We start from the raw sequence: 21,959 nt of genomic DNA, 5'->3' as shown, positions 1-21,959 counted from the left end.
AGTTTTGATGGTGGCAAGTTTATCATTGCTGTTTCTCTTTTTCAATATGGAGTAGTTCTGAGTGATAAAATTAGGTGTGGAACATCCTAAGTTCCATGCCAGGAGAAACACATTATTATATTGCTAATCAACTATATTCTTTTCTGCCTCTCTTGTTCCCTTTAATTGAAAGTATTCTCTAACATTTCTCAAATTGTGCATATATTTGGCTGCCAGAGTATGTCAAAGCCAGGTGCTTGAGAGCAGAATTCAAGGTTGTTCTCCTGGCGTTCAGGAAAGACTATGGAGCAACTGGGGAAATGTAAATCTTTTTCTGCCATGTGGTAGGATACCTTAAGAAACAGTTAGTTTTCTATTTTATCTTTAATTGTTGATTACATATTTCTGGGTTTAAAGCTTCGGGCAAATACGATCCATGGTGATTTATTAGCCTGATAAGTTCCCTTAAGGATTCAGTAGAAAATGTATTCCATATTCAGCCATTTAAAAACTTTTAGCTAATCAGCCACAGTTTGACACAAGTTTTCTTTTGATGTCCAAGCCTTTCTCCTTTTCCAGAGATGGAGGATGCATGGATCAAACAAACCCCACAAGCATCCTTTTGTGTAAATTGATGACCACTGCTTATCAACCTCTTTCTGCCTTTTTAGATAAAATACAGACTTCAGTGACAGAAGAGGCAATATATCCATGGCTAACTAGAAAGTTCTGCCATATTATCAGATCTTCTATAATATAGAATATTGAGACATTCATATTAAAATGGGAAAATATTTTGGTGTTGTTGTCTATCAAATATTTAAAGCCGTTTGGGTTGCATGACAAGTGTTTTCTATTATAAGCCCATTCCCTCATGACTGTCCATTGGAAGGTTTCCAGAGTAACTTAAGGAACACCTCTCTCTCCATCACTCAGTGATCATGCCATCATTGCTACACACAATAGCATTTCATTTGTTCCCTACAGTGGAGCTAAGAATGGAACCTTGATTAGAAGGCCGGTTTCTCAGTTCACAGCAGATTTTACTTAACTGCTCTATTACCTGAGATTATTGATGAGCGCTATAGATTTTTTCCAGCTTTGTTTTCTCACCATGTGAAGATCTTTTTAACTGTCTAGAGTAAAGAATCTCATTTATAGTCTCACTTAGTGTTAATAGAGTGATTAGAAAGCCGACAATTATTCTGTTAGCCACCTGTTTGATACCATAGCCTGAAAACATCTTGTAAAGAGATTTTAATTTGTTGGCAGCTTCCGTAGTTCTCTCTCTAAGCTTATTCTCTCACTTCCTTAAATGTTTTATTTTGATCGATTGGTTTTCTTGCTATGCTTGCATATAAAATATCATAAAAAATGGTTTCTCCTGTTTTGTCTGCATTTTAAACTGATGAAACAGGATATTTAAAATTAACTTTCCAAACTGAGAGTGTAACAGCATTAAAACAGAAGAAGAGCTCACATTGCATATTCTATCCCCTCTTCCATTAAACTTTATTTTCTCGTACACTGAGGGATGTTTCTACTTCATTTACTTACCAATGTTACAAAATTTATCCAAAATATTATCTCTCTCATGTCCTAAATATAATGTTGGAAATTTATTTTACACATCCATCTTGTAAAGTCATGAGTCCTATCATCATGGGATGCCTTCTGAAATGTGCATTTGCCATTCCCAAATTCCCAGGCATCATAGAGTGTACTTGCTTACACATAGACCATAAAGATTCCTATGTGTATATGAGGTTGTTGTCTGGTAGCCTGGTGCACAATATGACAGTAAAACTTTAAACTTTCTATCAATATTCTCCTCTCTCTCTCTCTCTCTCTCTCTCTCTCTCTCTCTCTCTCTCTCTTTCTCTTTCTCCCTGTACTTCAAACCCAGGACCTTGTTATATAAGCAATCTACCAATAAGCTACATCCCCATAAACATTTCTAATCAGTAGAAGGATTGTACTCTAAGACAAGAATAAAAGGCTAGGCTAGAGTATGGGAAATATATAAGATACAAACGTAGTCAAATATAATGCATTGTACATAGTTGTATATTCCATAATTTTATAAAACAGGCATCTTAGAAAATTTCTTTATACCAGAAACACATAAGCAATGTGTTGCACTAAGAGTATCCAGCTTTTATAGTTTTATAAAGTCACCATATGACTACATCGTCACAAGAAATTAGGAGTTATATTCAATTGGCTATGAGGGCATGAGAAACTGAAGAAATGGTCCCATAATCCTCCTCTGTTCCTCCTAAACAGAATGTTGACAGTGCACAAACTCAATCTCAAAGCCATTTTCAAGCAGTCACAACTGTAGTGATGAAGATGACAATCGTTATGCTAGGAAGCTACAATACAGGAAAATCTCTAAACTCAGGAGTTACACAAAACTCTGCTATAACCCAGTTGATATGTTATACAACACACTGGACCAACTCAATGGTTTATATCTCAGTTCTATGTAACACGCAACAAACTGTTACTACCAACTCAGTGGTATAAACAACCCAGGTTCAATTAGTTACAATTTCTATCATTCAGAAATCTTGGAAAATGTCACTCTGTCTTCTACTTAGATCACATAAATAGAGCTTTTTTACATCTGGGACACTGACTAATAAAGCATCTATGTCCACCCTAGCAAGGGTGTCAGGAAAATGTTCTTGTGTCCAAAAGTTTCATGGAAAACTTGTTTCTTTAGTCATCAATAGAAAAAAGGCAACTGTTGTGGGCATCTGCCAGTGAGGTGGGAGTTATAAAGTGAGATAATTATCATGATAACAATCTTATGTCATTGCTTTTTGATTTTTTTTTTTTTTACTCTTTTGGGGGTTTGCCACCTAGCTCCCAAATAAATCACACATTGAGACGTATTCTTACTTATTAATGCCTGGCCTTAGCTTGTTTTGTTTCTTGTCAGTTTTTCTTAAATTGACCTAACTTTTGCCTCTGGGCCTTTACTGTTTTCTTACTTCTGTATATCTTATTTTCATTCTTACTTTGTGGCTGGCTGGGTGGTTGGGTGGCTGGGTGACTGGCCCCTGATGCCCTCCTCTCCTTGTTCTCATGGATTGCTCCTCATTCTTTCTCCTCCCTGTTTTACCTTCTATCTATACTCTCTGCCTGCCAGCCCCATCTATCCTTATTTCTGCCTCCCTATTGGCCAGTCATCTCTTTATTAGGGCCATCGAGTATTTTAGACAGGCACAGTAACACAGTTTCACGGAGTTAAACAAACACAGTGTAAGCAAAAGTCACACATCTGAAAATAATATTCCCCAACATGTCATTTGCCACATTTTATTGGTTAGATGTGAATCAGAGATCGATCACTTACCAGTAGATAATTTTTTAAAAGAATATGACTGGGAGACAGAGATAACAAGAACTATCTTAAAGTCTGCCTGCCACAAGATAGGTCAAAGAATTCTCAAAGGACTCTAAAAGAATATCTTGCACTGAATCAGGTATATAAAAATATAAAAACCAGTGGGATCACCTAAAGTAACGCTTAGGTGAAAAGCAGAACCAAATGCTTAATATCAGAGACAGTAAAACTAAAACCTTTAAATAAAGGCTATAATGTTAAGAAACTAGAGAACAATAAGAGAAAAGCAAATTCAGCAGGAGAAAAGAAAGGAAATCAATAAAGTTTGAATAAAATCAGTGAACCTGAAAGCTGACTCTGGAAAAATCCCTGAAGATGATAATACAATGGCAATTCCATGAAGAGCAAGCGACACAGAAAATTCTATACAGAGTATGTGATATCACTATGGAGACAAGTTTGAAAAATAAGCAAATATTGCAGATATTTCCTTAGAAGGAATAGAGAAATTCCTTAATACTATAGACCACTCACTCTAAATGACAACCATGTTTATTAAACATCCAAATATCCATCTAGGAGTACTTGGTTCCACTCTTAGACACTGAAACACCCAAAGAAAATAACACTGAATGAGGTAAAATGCAGCATAACTGAAAACTAGAGGCTCTTTATGATTCATATTTGAGGTAAATATTAACCTGATGCCAAAGCCAGATAAAGATAGCAAAATATAAACCAACATCTATTATGAAATTAGACACAGAGCCCTAATAAACTCCAATTATTTATGGCTCTCTCTACCCCCTTTTTCCCTTTCCTTCTCCTTTTCCCTCCCCATCTCTTTGACAAAGACTTGTTCCATCAACAAACAGTGTTTATTCTCAGAATTCAAGTCTGCCTATGTGTATGCATGTGTTTGTGTGTTTTGGGGGGTTTAAATCCAGAGTTTTGTACATGCTCAGTGTAAGTTATAACACTAAGGAAGACTCCCAGCTCCTAAAACTTGTTTACTACTATGACACTACTACTATCATGCTACTACTACACTACTATTACACTACTATTAATTACTACAATTACCACACTATTACACTACTGCTAGACTACTACTAAACTACTACTAAACTACTATTACTACCATTATCGCACAACTACACTACTACTACACTGCTACCACTATTACTAAATATTAATATTTAGTAATATTAATAAATATCAGTCAGCAGCGACTTATGGACCTCAGCCACGTAAGGGTCTACCTGTCTGAATTATTCAGAAAGCCCAACTTTACCCCTTCTTCTCCCTCTCTCTTGTATAGCCAGGCTTCCCTTACTCTTTGAGCTTTCCCCAATACCTTCAACAATCTGAGATTCTCCACTGTTTCTCTAAAGCTTTTCTTCCCATCATGTGGCTCCTTGTGGACCATGGGTGTGACATCCATACCAGCTTACATGCTATGGCTTTTTTCTTCCCGCTTCCATTTCCCTTTGGGCAGCAGTCAAAGACTTACAGCTTGTCTGCCTTGCAGTTTTTCTTTTAAGCCCTCATGGAACTACCTTTGTGGTTCCATTTGAATCCTTCTTTTAAATTCTTTTGCTGATGAAACTAAGAATCCCAAGAGGGAACCCTGACTTTCTCTGTATTATGTATATCTCAATGAACTTCTTCACAGTTAGAATTGCCATTCTGAAACTGTGGATATTCTCTTTAGATTTTGTACTTTTACTATTGGTTGCATTTTTATGCACCTTTAAAGTATTTCTTTAATGAAAAGTGGACTCAGTAGTTTTTGTGATGAAACTGCCTTCCTTGAACGAGGACCTGTAAACTAGTTCTCATCCAATAAGAAAGTCTCATTGCATTTACTGAGCTTGTATTTTTTCTCTACTTCTAATTTCTTCAGAGTCCCCTTTCCACATGAGGTCAATATTATTGAGAAAGTGTTTAACCCTTGGCATGATCACCAAATTCCCAAATGAAAAATATCAGCTCAAGTCTTCATCTTTAAGTTGCTTCTAGGAAAATCCAAAAAATACATTGAACTGGATCTTCAATGTGTTCATAGCCTTCTTCTTAAAGAAATTTACTAAAATTCACTTTGTACTAATACCAAACAAACTAACCAAACACACAAAGAACCAAAACCTCAAATTGCAAGCTAGCTCTTCTTAAAACTGGAGCAGATGTGTTAGATATAAGCTTGAATCACAAGAGCAAGGTCATTATCCTACAAACCCAGCAGGGCCTTTCATGTCCTGTGCCTTTTCCCTCGTGGTAAGGATGGGTCCAGTAAGCCTCACTGTTTAACAGAGTTTTTCAAAGACACCATACTTAGTGTTGTTTTAGATTTCATTTATGTAGAGCTGGTTATTTATGAGAATTTCCCCTCTTTCTTAGGCACTACTCCCAGAATCCTTTGCACCAGTGGAAATGTTAGCAATTTTTGAGAGTAAGACTTTTTTCAGACAGTTTCACATAGTTACAAACAACATGACTCACACTCTGAATATAAAAATCTCATATAATCTACAAATTCATAACTTTTCTTAAGCAAATGAGATTACAGGGTAATTGAATTACAATGGAGGAAAGTCTTTCCAAGAGGACACTAGGTTATTGACTATTTGACTCATTAGAAAAGCACTGGGAAAGGAGAAAGAGAGAGGAGGGGGAGGAAGGGAGGAAGAGTAGAGAAAGAGGGAAGGAGAGAGGAAGGTGAACTGAACAAGAAAGAAGAAATCATTCTATTTTTTTAAGAGTCATTTCTATCTAACGAGTATGAGATGCCTACATGTATTTATTTGCACAATGTATGTGCCTGGTCAAGAAAAGGTATTGGGTCCTCTGAGACTAGAGTTACAAACATTTGTGAGCAGCCATCTGGGTGTTGGAAATGGAACCCATGCTCTCTGTAAGAGCAGTTGGCTGTCCTACCCACTGAGTCATCTCTCCAGATCCTGAAATACTTATACTAGTTTTGTTTATATTCTTAAGAGAGATCATGAATACATCAACAGTTTGTATCCAGTAAAAGTCAACTGATACATGTAAAAACATGAGTGAATCTTACAAGCCTTATGCTGGGTGAGTAAAAAAAATAGGCCAGAATCAAAAAACTATATACTGTATGATTTGTTATTACCGTATGGTACTAACAAAACATGAAAGAATAAGAAAATAGACCAGATCAGTGGTTTCCAGGGACAAGAATGGGAGATTAATTTTACACAAAGCATATGAGACTTAGGGTGGAAATGCCCCTGATGCTTGTGGTGACTATTGCACTACTACTAGGTTCTTGTTCAGCTCAGCTTCTCCAAAGGGAAACTCCTAGTTTGTACAATGTGTAGCTCAACAAGGCCTAAGCCTAAACCTCACTTAAAATACAGCTCCACACTCTGCTTTGCCTATGCCTATCAAGTGGACAAAATGGCAGTCCAGGTTCAGCCACACGGATGATGACGAACCTGGGCTCCACTTAGTTTTCCAGCACCAGTCTTGAACAATACAATGGCAGAAGTTGCAGATGGATATTTAATAAATGTTTAGAGCAATTTAGGTAATATTATGTCTGTCATATCTAATTGTGATGGCTAATTTTTATTATCGGTTTGGCTGTATCTATAAGCAAATTAAAAACAAGATGCTGGGCATACCTGAGAGGAAGTTGCTCTATCTGAATAGTTGAAGCAAGAAAACCCCTCTAACTCGGGAGGCAGAGGCAGACGGATCTCTGTGAGTTTGAGGCCAGCCTGGTCTACAAGAGCTAGTTCCAGGACAGGCTCCAAAGCCACAGAGAAATCCTGTCTCGAAAAACAAAACAAAACAAAACAAAAAGAAAACCCCTCTAAATCTGGGTGTCTTCTGGTGCAGCCTAGATGAAAAGACTCGGAAGAAGAGAACTTGGCTTTTTGCCCACTTGCCGTTACTCTTGCTGACAAGTCCATCTATCCTGTTGCTATGGCATTCTTTCACATATATTAGAACTAACTTAGGAACTGCAGCATAGGCTGGGGACCAGAAGCTCCAAGGAGTTCTGCAGGCCTTCAGTGCCGTATTGGGACTGCTGAGACATCCAGCCTTTTAGACTGAACAACTATGAGATTCTGGGCCTCTCCAAAGTGGGCTTGCCATTGTTGGAATGCCCAGACTGCATCCTGTAAGTCAACCTAATAAATCTTCTATTTATACAAATATTAACTCTATCATCTTTGTCCCTTTTACTACTAATAAAATATTTGGGGTGGTACTTTATTTAAAAAATCAATTTAATCTAACCATTTGAACACATAAAGTGATACAGAAAACATCTAATTAAATTTGAAACTCATGTATTAAACTTTTAGCACATTAAAATATAAAATAATTTCTTAAATCTCAAAGAGTCTATAGAATATCAATTTTATGACATGTTCAATGATACATTGCTGTACATTTTACTACTCTAAGAATAATACAGGAATTTCCATTTTTATTACCTTTGTTAAACATTGGGCTTGTGGTGAATTAAAACATAAATAAGGACTGGCAGACACATACATTCAAGGGAAAAAATAATATCTCTCTTCTCGCTAATACTTTTAATGATATCAATAAATCCAAAACTCATTAGTCAGATCATCAAAGATCAATAAAGAAAATACCAAGAATATTTATATGCTAGCAAAAAACAAATTGAAACAGAAACTTCAAATATCATTTCACAAGTTAAAAACATTCACTCACAAATCTAACAAAACATATACAAAATCTATTCCTTGAAAAATACAAAATGCTATCTTAAAAAGTCTTAAATATGCTGAAGAGACATTGGAAGATTTGGCATGATAAATGTTAATAATCTCCAAGTTGACCTACAGATTCAGTGCAGTTATAAAGGTAGGAGTTTGTTGTTAACGGTATGAGCTCATTCTCAAACTTTTATGAAAAGGTTAAAAAGCAGAATGGAAAACTAAGTGCAAACAAGATTGAAGTAGAAGGAATCACACTTCGAGATGTTAAGACCCAGTCTGTGCTGCAGTAATCAAGACTGAAGATTTGGTACAGACAAAGATCAATGGAACAAAATCAAGAGAACAGAAATAGACCTCCAAAAATACGGCTCATTGATTTTTTTTGGCAAAGGTGAAAAGGCAATTAAATGGACAAATGGCAGTCTTTTCACTAAATATTTGGGAACAATTGGGAATCCATATATAAAAAATACCTTGACCTCAACCTCATGCTTTATTTTAAAAAGCTAAACAGAATCATATATCTGAATGTAAAACATACCTTGCGCTGCAAGTTAAATTAAGGAAATTCCCAGCTAAACAAGACTGAGAGAATTTGCTCAGACATACCCACCTTAGATAAATGCTGAAAGATGGTCTTTAGGCTGAAAGAAAGTAACACCACATGTTATCTCAAATCCACATGCACTAAAAAGCAAACTCATACAGACTAGTGGGTTGAAAGTAAAACAGTGGGGAAAGAGACACCATGATAACGCTGGACTAAAGGAGGAAAAAGAAAAAGAGCTGTACTGACTACACTAATGTCAGACCAAATAACTATTAAGACAAATGCCAAATATAGACCAGTTAAGGAATATCTGAAAGCAAACTTTAGAAATGGTACTTAAGGTTATGGTTAAAAAACAATACTTAAGATAAACATTAACAAAAAGAAATGCAGGGATCATTTACTTAGGTTACAAAGCACTGCTGAAAGTAATTAAAGAAGATTTGAATGAACTGAAACATAAGGAATGAATATGGACCAAAAGGCTCAATCTTTTCAACTGACAAAGTCCTCAAAATTGGTCAGAACATGTAACACTATACTTGTAAATCTCCGAGTCCAATTCCTTAATATAAAGGCTCGGTCTAAAATCATGTAGGAACTCAAAGGTTCTAGATATAAAAAAGCTGAAAATATTAAAAGACTTGTTACAAATCACGTTAAAAGTGCAGATGAATCAGAGTGTGGTAATGACATAGGAACAGACACATGGACTGATCGCCCAGAGATCAAAGCCCACGAGTTGTTCGACAAATAGCCAACTAAGGCCCACAGATGTGTATATTTATATCTTTATAATTCCTTCAAATTAGGAGACCCTAAGTGTCCCACAGAGAGTGGGTGAACAAACTCCAGGAGAGCTGCACAATGGGATGCAATAAAGAAGAATGTGAGAACAGCTCTCTGATCTATTCAGGCCATTAAATAATACCAGAGATGTTCTGGGGAGCGAAAGCACCCAGTATCAAAGATCACATACTGAATGCTTATGTTAATATGACCTTTTCACAAGAAGACCAAGTGGTAAGGAGGATTGATTAGTCACTGCTAGGGTTTAGGAGAGGGTGAGGGTGTGAATACAAAGTGACCAAAGGTGGGAGTTCTTTTGTAATGATGGAGCATTCTACGAAATGATGGTGTTGATGAACTTATTCATGCATTAAACAGCCTAGATTTTTACATCAATCAAAATAAATTTTGAGTGGATTTCTTTTTGGTGAGGATAGTTTAGATGGTATCTTCTTATACAATAGAGAATGTCTTCCAGCTCAACCTAGCCATTGCTGACCTGGGAATTGTGGTCCTCCTACATACTCCTCCTGATTTCTGGGATTAATAAAAATGTAAGCTACCATGTTAGGTAAGTTTAGTGAATGTAAATCAAAGATAAAATAAAATTATACAATATGAAGTCACATACTGCCTCAAAAGTGTACAAAGCAAATCTAGGAACACATTAGTAGTGCCCAATTAGCAGCCAATAGAAGCAGAAAGTGAGAGAACGAAACTGGCAAACATAAAAAGCATTTGTACATTATGAGTAGTCAACTTGTTATGAGAGGATGATGATGATGATGATGATGATGATGATGGTGACGGTGATGATGAATGTGGAACAATTTTCTTAATTTAAATTGCCATATTTTGTTTGTAGTAATTTTCCCTTAAGTCTTTATTTTATTATCCTCTAAAAATTATTAAGGCGATGGTTGAAGCATATCTCTGTAAAAAATAAATGGAATACGCTATACAATGTGTCATTACTTATCTTCATGGCATAATTTAGAAGTATGTAGGAATGGACACAAATGGTCAACCTCTGCTGTTACAGTCATGGGTTATGGCAAGTCAATGCCACTGCTTGATGTTTTAGCAGTGAACTTTCAACAGAAAGAGTAAAGCAAAGGCTCACGAGCTTTCAGTTTCTTGTGAATCTGAAGAAAAACATCTATTGATAATAAAAAGCTGCATTTGCCTTCACTTTTAAATATAGGTTTTTGAAAAAAAAAAAGAAATGTATCCATAAGAAAGTAAAAGTCCTGCCAGTTACCCATGCTCTCCACAGGTGTGATGGCTTGATGGGTGTAGGTGCCTACCACCAAGTCTGATGACCAAACTGAACCCTGAGAAGTGGTCCTCTCTCTCTCTCTCTCTCTCTCTCTCTCTCTCTCTCTCTCTCTCTCTCTCTGTCTCTCTCTCTCTCACACACACACACCTCACATACTCTAAATAAGTAAGTGACAATTAAATTAATTAAAAAGTTTAAAAAGAATGTTATCAGAGGACATAAAAATAAACCAGTATAAGAAGACATTTGCAAACAAAGTAATTCTGGGCCATGGATAAAAGAAATTTGAACACTCTTGATGGCTTTGTTACAATTATATTCATGGCCCTATGACTGAAGAGCTGGGCTATATTTCAACTTAGAAGTTTTCATTTCTTCACTGACTTTCATTTCCAGATGACCCAGTATTTATTTATTCTCTTTTGTTGCGATTTTCATTTGTGCAGCATTATTGAGCTTTTGGTTTAGAAAAATCCTTTAATGTGGATTTTTATTGAAGTCCATTGTTATTCGTGGGGGCTGAAGAGACAGCTCAGCAGTTAATAGCTCTTTCTGCTCTTGCAGAGGACCTGCGATGATGTTTGCATTGGCAAACTGCGCTGCACTTCTGAAAGATCTTTGCTAATTTATACATGATTTATGTTGGGTTAAGGTATATGAAATAATAGTTGATGCTTTTAAGACAGAATAAAAGTAACGTCACTGAAATAAGTATAAGAAGGCTATCTTTGTTGTGTACTGGTCAGTTCTTTCTTTCCTGTCTTTGAGCCAGGCTCACATACTACAGCCCAGCCAGACCTGGAATTCACAACAATCATATCTCCCCTTCCAAGTGCTGAGATTGTAGGTGTAAGAAACTATGCATGGCCTTCTGCCAGTTTCATATTTTAATTTTTAGTGCAATTTAGTTGTTTTAATCTTCATTGATTTGATTCCTCTTATAACTTATAGCTCTTATAATGCTGATTACTGAACCTGCTTTCACTGCATCTGTAAGACTGTTAGAGGGAATCGACTAAATATTCTTAAATATGAATAAAAAGCCTAGCTTATGACAATTGTTATGACGACGTGCGCCAAAAAAATGAAATTTAAGTTATAAAGTTCGGGAAGCATTTTCTTTTGGAAAATGACATTTGAAATGCAACCCACAGAAAGCGTACATTTGATGAGAATTGGAGAATTTGAAGCAGGAAAACTATGATTAAAGGTTTTGTTGGCCAAACAATGGTATCACTGAAAAAGAAGGAGAAACTGAAGTTGTGAAACAGATTAGGCATTTTGAATCAAAGATTAGAAGAGCCTTTCCATAAAATCAGTGAGGATCACTGAAGGACCCAAGGCAGCAGTATAAGGAGCACACTTTTGTGACTATTTCCCAAGCATCATTCTGTGATGTAATGTGAGAGACCCCCTAGAAGGCTGATGGAGTAGACTAAAAGACATGAGGGTGACTTACATGAGGGAAGTGGGATAAAATATAATAGACTGTAAGCTATTTTAATAATTGGGTGACTTTTTGTATTATTTCCAGAAATGGAAAAGGGATCAGAAGAAAGGTAATATATGGGAGATCATAAGGTCTTCAACATCCAGACACATTGTGATCTATGCAATTGAATATCTATAGCCTGAACATAAAAGAGGTTTGGAAATGGTATTTTAAGTTTGTGAATCACTTGTTTTGTGAGTTTTACCTCAAATACATGCATAATCTATACAAATAAAAATTAAAGCAAAATTTAATAATATAAAGAAACTTTTTATATTTTGAAACCAAAATTGTATTGCATATCTAATAAAGCAGCAGATTTATTTAAAGATGATACAACAGTGTGATAATCTTATAATAATTAAATTAAATGAAAATATCCACGTGTATGCATACATACAATGCATGTAGATTCACTCCATTCAAGTGCATACACTGTAGAAAGAAGGTGATGGGAGAGAGGGAAGGTAAAAGACAGAAACATAGGCCAAAAACATGCAGAAAGATAACATGTATACAGAGAGTAGGAATTAAGAGCTTTTTCCCCCTTAGGTCTGGTAGTGTATGGCAAGAATTTTGGCATGTGAAAGACTGAATTAGGAAGATTATCAGAAGTTGAAGTCTGCCATGGATGATATACTAAGATCCTGGCCAGTATGAACTATAGACTGAGGGAAAATATGTTGCAAAGAAAAGAAGTGCACACATGTATGTATGCATGTGTACACACACACACACACACACACACACACACAAAATTATTTTTCACTGTGCATGTGATTCTTTAAATGATCTATGGAAACAATAAATTTAAATACTACAGTGGTGTTGTGGAATATTTGTTTACACAGTGAAGATGTGTTACTGTGATTGGTTTAATAAAGAGCTAATTGGCCAATAGCTGGGCAGGAGAGAACAGGTGAAACTTCTGGGCAAAGAGAGGGATGAATCCAGCAGCATGAGAGGTACCAGCGAGACACTAAGGAAGTCAGACACACTGTACAGAGGAGAAGTAACTGAGTCATGTGGCCAAATGTAGACCAATAGAAACAGGTTAATTTATCAGAACTAGTCTGGAAAAAGCCTAAGCTAAGATCAGGCTTAGCTTTCATAACTAATAATAAGTCTCTGTATTGTTAATTCTGAACTAGTGGTTCTAAGGAGAGTCTGACTGTACAGTGGAAAGTGGATGCATCAGGATGACAGATGGCGACCGGAGTGAAGAGGACTTGGAAAGCTTTGTCCAAGCACGACAACTTTATTTTTTTTTTCCTGCTTGTTATGCTGTGTTCAAACTGAAGGCAAGACAAATATTTCTAGAGAAAACAGTATTTTATCTTTCTTGCATTTGCCGTTGAGTCAGATGAGACCACCCAGAAATTGCTCACACATAAAAACAATACCTCGAGAGCTTTTCACTGAGTTCTGCTTGATGCTATGCATGCCTTTGTCCAGTCACATAGATGCTAGTTAAAAATCTGTAGAGAAGCTGGGCAGTGGTGGTGCAAGCCTTTAATCCCAGCACTTGGGAGGCAGAGGCAGGCGGATCTCTGAGTTTGAGGCCAGCCTGGTCTACAAGAGCTAGTTCCAGGACAGGCTCTAGAAACTACAGGGAAACCCTGTCTCGAAAAAAACAAAAAAAAATCTGTAGAGAACTTATTTTCTATTAGTGATAATTTTGGTAAAAGATAGTGCTTTTTTGATCCATACAATGCATTTCTCAAAACTAAGTATTAGATATTCTTTAGCACTTAAGATAGGTGTACTGTGTGTATAGACAATGTACGCCATGATACTAGTTTGTTGATGTGCAGTTTCCTTCTGTATGTTCTGACTATGTTTTATTATTATTGGTTGGTTAGTAAAGAAGCTGCTTTGGCCTATGGCAGGGCAGAATATAGCTAGGCAGCAAAACTAAACTGAATGCAGGGGGAAAGAAGGTAGAGTCAGGCAGATGCCATGTAGCCACCCAAGAAGCAAGTATGAGGTAACAAACCACAATATAAAATAATAGAAATGAGTTAGTTTAAGATGCAAGAGCTAGCTGGAAATATGCCTGAGCCCTTGGCCAAGCATTGTTGTCATTACTACAGTTTTTGTGTGATTACTCAGATCTGGGTGGCAGGGAAATGAAAGCACAGCCTCCATTTACAGCTTGTTTCCTCTTTTATATATGTCAATCAAGAAGCTTAGGGCCTTAGATTAGGAAAAGATGCCTTAAAAACGAGGCTGAATGACATAGATTATTTGATAATGAAGTTTCCAAAGTCATTAAGACCCTTTACTCCGATAGCCAATACCACATTATCCCTGTCAGGTCTCATGTTTGTATATATATATATATATATATATATATATATATATATATATATGAGATAAATATATACAGATATGCATGTATGTGTAAACACACAGTATTCTCCACTCTCAGTTTTTAAGTAGTTTTAATTTACCTATATGCATTTGCATGGTATCTGTGTACTACTTATAATCTAAAGAAAACTAGATTGATATAAAAACAAACAGACAAACAAAGCCCCCACTTTGTTCCTAAGTGATAAACATAATCCCAGGTCTGGATGAGATAACTTGAGGACAAACAAGAAAATAAAAGGAAGAATAAAAACAGACTCATTTATTTGGAATTGAAGAACCTAAAATGTAATATGCAAGTGGGATTTCAAAAATGCAGCCAGGGAGGAGGTCTGGGAGGCAGGAAGGACCAGATAATCTGTAAATTGGAGAGAGGCCTGTAGGCAGAAGTCCCTAAATGAGTCCTACTGAGTGGTCTGGAAGGTCAGAGAACTGACATACTTGCTGGAACTGATCCGATGGTTCTTTGAATGGGAATAGGAAAAGCAATCAGGTTTCTGCAGTTCAGTGAGCAAATAACTGATAAGGAAATGGAAATTTTGAGTATAAGCAATGGATAAGTTTGATGTTTGCTAGACATTTTTATTTCTTCTCTTGTAAATGCTCTACTTCTCTCTTTTCTTTTTACCTTTGGGTTATATTTATATGCCATGTTACATATTAAGGGTTTGTTTTTGAAAGCCATGCCTATTGAAACGCAGCTATATGTCCAATGCCTCAGTGGGACCTATTTACTACAGATTATGTGGGGGCATATTTTACTTCCTGTTGTCAGTATAATCTTGGTATCAACTGAAGTTCTCCGAGTTATATAACATACTTCTGATGTTAGCTTAGTTGTGCTGATCTTACATATTCACCTAAGAATAAATATGCATTATTGTTTTCATTATGTTCTCATGATTAATTTCATAAGAACTGGTAACAACGGGACTGGTGAGATGAGTTAGCAGCAAGTGGCTACCACGTTTAGTTCCCAGAATCAGGGGATTCATTGCCTCTGACCTCTGTGGGCACCTACATGTCCGTATGTGTCTATGTCACACACATACACATGTACATGTAGTGAGGAGCTATGGGCCTGCTTTTCATCCTGCTTGGCTCCCGCATGGTTAGCTTTCACCCGAAATAACAATACACAAATTGTATTCTTTTAAATACTGCCTGGCCCATTATTTCCAGCCTCTTACTCACATCTTGACTAACCCATATCTAATAATGTATGTAACACCACGAATGGTGTCTTACTGGGAAAGATTCAGCACATCTGACCTGGTGGCTGGCTTCATCACATCTCTCTCTCTCAGGAGAGGCGTGGCAGTCTGTCTAACTTAGGAGAGGCGTAGCATCTGACTGAGCCATCTACCTCACTTCCATCTTCCTGTTCTGTCTACTCCACCCACCTATTTTCTAACCTAATAGGCCAAGCAGTTTTCTTTATTAATTAACCAATGAAATCAACAGATTGATAGAAGACCCACCTACATCATGTACACACACACAAACACTTGAAAATAAAATAAACCTTACAAATGGCACTGAAACAGAACCTTCACTGTTAATCATTAGAGATAAATAATTTTTAGATACAAAAAGTGTTTTTAAAGTTTTTATAAAAGAACAACAAGAAAGCCAAAGGTTTATGATATTTCCTGAAAGTAATATTGCCCAAAACATGGATTTATTACTATTTCGTAAATAATTTAATGATATCAAGTGATTGATTTTTACATTGTCTTCAGCAAATTCATCTATGGACTAAATACTGTGTCATGTACAACTGGAATAATGGTAAGGAACTGTAACTGTAGAGATGTTGGCTTTCCTCAAGAGTAGAGCAAAATCGGCTTAGGGATCTCAACTCCAATAAAAAGAGAACTTGATTTAGATAAAAAGATTTCTAGCCGGGCGGTGGTGGCGCACGCCTTTAATCCCAGCACTCGGGAGGCAGAGGCAGGCGGATCTCTGTGAGTTCGAGACCAGCCTGGTCTACAAGAGCTAGTTCCAGGACAGGCTCCAAAGCTACAGAGAAACCCTGTCTCGAAAAAAAAAAAAAATTTCTAGAAACATTTACAAAATCATTAAACATATATTATTTTTAGCAATAATGTGAACTTTAACATATCTTTAGAGTCATTCTTTAGAGCAACTCTTTTCTATTATTGTAAGTTTCTATTTGTTCAAAGTGTCTTAGAAGCACCCTCTAACACTTCATGAATAATTTACATGAATTAACCATGTGATGGGAAAACCAAAGATCTCTGTTAAAAACAAATGAAAGCAAATAAGTTCATTTTTCGCTTATTCAGATAAACACTATTTCTTGGTTCATTTAAGTATTTCTTTCAGTAATTATGAATTTTGGTATGTGTCTGAATCTAAAGAACATAAAGTATCCTTTGCTGTGACTTTGTTTTGGGGCAGTTGCATGAAACATATGAAATTATCTTTTCAAAGTTTATCAGGAAGAATAAGTGAATTAAATATTACAAAGTTATTCAAGCATTCTGCTCAAACTAGGCCATGTACACTGTGATCACCCTTTACTATATTTTAAAAATAAAACTTCCTAGAACTTCTTACTTCATTTCAAATTACATGCCTAGAAAATAGAAGAAAATATTTATTTCTTATATCTCCCTAAATCAAGTGCTGTACGCAATAACTAAACAAAAATCACATTTTCTTGTATTAACTGTTCTCTTAGTGATTCTATACCTCCGACATTCTCAACTGAAACACAGGTAATGAAGAACATGCTATGTGTTTTCATGAAACACATGTGGTATAAATAAGTGCTAGATTCTAACAGTCTAAATGCAATCTTGATCTAACTATCACTACAGGCTTCACAGCTAACCACTAGATATGATAGCTTAGAGGCTCGGAGGAGCACTAGTTCCAATCAGACTGAAGTGGTTTGAATCTTTGCTTCTTGGCACGATTTTGGAAAATTTGGCGTTTTAAAGATATGTGTTGTAGTCAAATGTTTTATTGCAGAAAGGCAAATTTGGAGAAACGGTAGTGGCCAGCAATTCTACGTTGAGTTTGGGGCCTGAGTATCCAGATGACAGTGCTGATAGGAAAGCGGCCTTCCAGGCAGCAAGAGAGGCTTTCAGGAATTTTTAATAATGTAATAAGCAGCACACATCAGTAGAAAGTTAAAACCTGTGATCTCACATTCAAGTCTTTGGTGGAGTCCTTTACGGAATGGAAATATAAAGCGATCAATTGAAAGCACAGAATGGCTTTCAAAGACACACAATGCCTTTTTACTGAATAGATGTATGTCCGTTACTGTCAGTTCCTCATAAGGGAATAACCCTTTTCAAGCCTGAGTTTTCTAAGAGTCGCAGGAGCCTTGCAAACATTTGCTGCAGCTCATGGAAAGCTACAAGTCTATGTCAAAGTTCATTCTCCTTCCCCGCTCAGGGGATCTTTTAATTTTGACAAAGAAACAGATCGAAGTGAGTATGTTTTCCATTCAGAATGGTATCGTATAATCCGGTTTATATTATATTGCAATAGAGAACATTCACCTTGAAACAACTGTTGTTTGAGTTACATCAGGGGTGCTCCACCTTTTCGCATACATATGATGCTATTTGTCATTTACATAAGCACTGAGCCCCATACACAGCTATCCTGGGATGCATGAAGCCTGACGGCCACCGGTTGGATATGCCTGGTGACATATTTTTTTTTTATTAATGAGAATCAATTGCAGATAATTTAAATTTTATGGTTATTTTTTAAATAAAGCATTAATTATACCAGAAACTATGCATTCTGTGAAAATATATAGTTAGTAATGATGTCAGCTACATGCTGCAGTACATCCATGCAATTGTAACCTGAGAAGTCATGATGCTCTTGCAAAGCTTTATGGTAAGACCGCAAACACTACAGGGTCAGTTCTCCCAGTCTGTGTTTGATAAGATATCATTGTTGAAAAGATCCATGGAGTGGCAAAAAGAATTTTAATGAGTTGTACTCCTTGACCAAAAAAATTATCTCAAATAGGGTCTTCTTTACATGTATAGTTTTAAAATAAATCATCTGCTCAAATAAGAGTATTTTAAATAACAGCTTAAACAAGAGATTTGCAATACATGAACTTTCAGAGCACACTTCAATTTCATAACAGATTGCTGTGTTTTTGTTTAGAGTCAGTTTTATGATGCTCCCTATGAAATAAATAGAAAGAATAAGTAATAAAGTCATATTATTTCAAGTCATTCAATAAAATGAAATAGCTTCGCATGATCAGTTAAGATAATGCCAAATCTGTCTAAGAAATGTTGACTAGATAAAACTGGAAAAAATTGTTTCCTTCTCAGAAACCAATTTTACACATACTCAAATTTCCATCAAATTGTGTGTTGCCTTGTTAGCACTTCAAAAGGATTATGATCATTCTGTGGCATGATATGCCAACGCCTCTTCCCCCGTCACAACGTTAAACACTCACACATAAGAGATTTGTTTAAAAAGAAACCAGAACGAAACAGCAAAGGATGATATGCAAACCTAAGAAGTATTCACTTCTGTCTCTGTGGGGCAAGGTGAAGGGGGATTTCACCTTTTCAAACTTTGGGCTGATTTTGTTCAGTCTTTGCAATCACTTTTATCCCCAGCAGAAAAGTGTGGAAGATCAGAGCCAGACGGAAAGGGGATGATACACTACTGAAGACCTTTAAAATGTGCATTTGTTTATCCTACGTAGAGACATCTATCCATTGCTCCTTCAGGTTAGCAATGTGTGCCTCGCATAAGAAAGAGTATATAGCTTTACACTATTAAAAACCTCTTTGTTCAATATTTCAAAAAATCAAATGAGTGTAGCAATAGTATTTATAATATGTTTGTTAAGGTAAGAAGGCAACCTTTTCACAGAATCTTGAGACTGCTAAAATAAGCATTAAGCTCATGCAAGTGCCAATCACTAAGCCGAATGCAAGATCACCTGGTTGTAGGCTGTGTCGAATTTAAATGTTACCAGCTTTCACAAACAAGGGGGTTCATCAGTGTTTCCACAAGCCCGCATATTTCCTAGTGTTCTATAAGGAAAAACAAAAGCATGGGGAATCTGTAAAAACCTGAATAGAATAACAAATATTTGAGATTTAATAAGCTTTTAATTGCGTATTTCAGAGTTCCCACCTTAGGTGAAGAACATTTTCTCTCTCTCTCTCTCTCTCTCTCTCTCTCTCTCTCTCTCTCTCTCTCTCTCTCTCTCTCTCTCTGTGTGTGTGTGTGTGTGTATTAAAGAACCATGAACCACCTATTCTTTGTGTCTAATGTTTTATATATTCTGAAAATTCATTACACCCTTCCAGGTCCACGAATCTTCCTTGGATTACCAGACGTTAAATCTACCCAGGAACATCATGGAAACTGACAAGACTTTTAGCAAGGTCTTGCTGCTTCTGCTGGACCCTGGAAGGGAGGACAGGAGAGTGCTGACTTTGGGGCAGGTTTAGAGAACAGAGAATGATTAAGACCAAGACTCTGGAAAAACATGGCAGGGGGATGGGAGACTCCTTGTGTTTTTTGTTTTTGTTTTTTGTTTTGTTTTGTTTTTTTTCTTAAGCCAGCATAGTGACTGACCAACAGAGAAAAGAAAGGCAAAAAATTAATTTTCCACGGAGCAGAAATTCTAAACAATACTTCCGTTATTCTAGCTGATTGCTTACTTGGAATGAGAGATTTCCAAGAATGAGTAGTCATTTGTCTCTGCGGTCCCTCTAGGTGCCCTATCCCAGGGTGATGGGGCTGGAGTGCACGGGTCATGGGAGGAGAAACTGGTTCGTAGTTCCTTCACTTTTAAAGCCCCCTTGGGTCATTATTTCTTTTGCAACCATACCGACTGCTTGTCCCATTTTGCTCCTCTTGCCCTGGTCCGCCCCCTCCCCCACTCCCCCTCACCTGTCCACTGCAATGGCTGTCATAGAGTAGATGCTGGCAAACACCGCTGTGATGGGAAAGAAGTTCTGGAAGCGGCAGTAGTTGGCGCCAAAGTACCATTCGCTGTTAAGAGCATAGATGAAATTGACCAAGGTGTTGAAGGCGGCCATGGAGGCGTCGGAGAAAGCTAGGTTTACCAGGAAATAGTTGGTGACGGTCCTCATGCGCTTGTGGGCCAGGATGATCCAGATAACGATGAGGTTTCCAAAGACTGCCACAGCCACCACCAAGCCATAGGCCAGCGACCAGAGTGCGATCCGCCAGGACGGCTGCACAAACTGGTTCGTGAGGTTGGCCCGGGCCTGGGAAGGTGCCTGGGATGTCATCGGCAGCCCTAGAGCCGAGGAGAAGTTGCCAGCCTGGAGCGCAAGCCACTCAGTGACCCCCAACCCAGCGCTCAGGTTCTCTGCCTGCGTTCCCACGCCTGCCGCCCCGTCGGTCCAGCTCTCGGCGGTGGGGACTGAAGCCATGGCCAGAGTCTGCAGCCCGGGACGTGCCACACTCCCGCTGCCAGCCGGAGCCGGCTCCCCTGAAGTTCTCCAACCCCTGGGCACGGCGGTCTCGGGTACTGCCTGGTAGCAAGTAGGGAAGGTACCCGTTCCTGGGATGCTGTGATGGGGCAGAGGATGCGGAGCAGGGGCCACACTTAGTCCTGGGAGTTTGCGTCTCTGCCTGGCAGGGAAGAACCAGGGACTGTTCCAGCTTGGGTCCTGCCAGGGAGGAGCTACCAGGCAGCAGCTAGAGAGCTGAGATCGGCGCGGAAGGCGCGCTTTATAGTCTCCAGGAGTCCCCAGGATCCGTGACGTCGCGGGTCGCAAGACTGACGAACACCCCACCCCCACCCCCTGCAAGCTCTCCTCTAGGCTCTCCGCTTCTCCAGCCCACACTCGGGGTTTCCATTCATTCTCTGCTCCTCTTCAGGCAGCTGCCGGCTAATGGCACGGGAAAGACATGCTTTGTCCCCAGCATCGAATCTTACCAAAATTGTCTTCCCGCTTTTAACTTTAGGATTTTGCTCTGAGTTTTTCAGTGAGATGTACTTTCCTGAAACAACTAACAATTCACCAGCAAGCAGAAGGCAAGATGACAGGTAAATGTGGGGAGAGTGAGGAGGGAATCTCTCAGCAGCAGGCAGCAGGTACAGGCGACTGTACTCTGTGTCGTCGTCAGCTTCGCGATTTAAGTCAGCATTTGAGTCCTGTTCATATTTTCAGTCTGAGATTCCTTTTCTCGCTCCCACTTTCAGGTGTCCACCACTTCCTTTCTTCTAACCCTCATTACTGGTTAGAAATCTGCTCGCTCTGCTTTGTTCCCCTCAGATGGACCCCCGCCCCAGGCCAGGATTATTTTCAACATTAGAATGTCCCAGCACTCAGAATGTAAACCAGGAATGTAAATGTTCAGAAAACAAACTGATTCTGTGTAGGTCGTCTTTCCTC

General features: G+C 37.9%; 1 protein-coding gene across 1 annotated transcript in view; it reads right to left on the bottom strand.

The window, feature by feature from the left end:
* The window catches only part of Tacr3 (tachykinin receptor 3), a 63,909-nt gene extending 42,919 nt beyond the window's left edge, over nucleotides 1–20,990 (bottom strand). The window contains exon 1 of the mRNA XM_038311925.1: nucleotides 20,482–20,990. Within this exon, the coding sequence (XP_038167853.1) occupies nucleotides 20,482–20,990 (509 nt within the window). The remainder of the gene's footprint in view (nucleotides 1–20,481) is intronic.
* Nucleotides 20,991–21,959: the final 969 nt, after the last annotated feature.

This window comes from Arvicola amphibius, chromosome 14, assembly GCF_903992535.2.
Source record: "Arvicola amphibius chromosome 14, mArvAmp1.2, whole genome shotgun sequence".
Classification (NCBI taxonomy): Eukaryota; Metazoa; Chordata; class Mammalia; order Rodentia; family Cricetidae; genus Arvicola; species Arvicola amphibius.
Note: the sequence above shows the minus strand (reverse complement) of the source record. Positions and strands in the feature narration are given on the sequence as shown.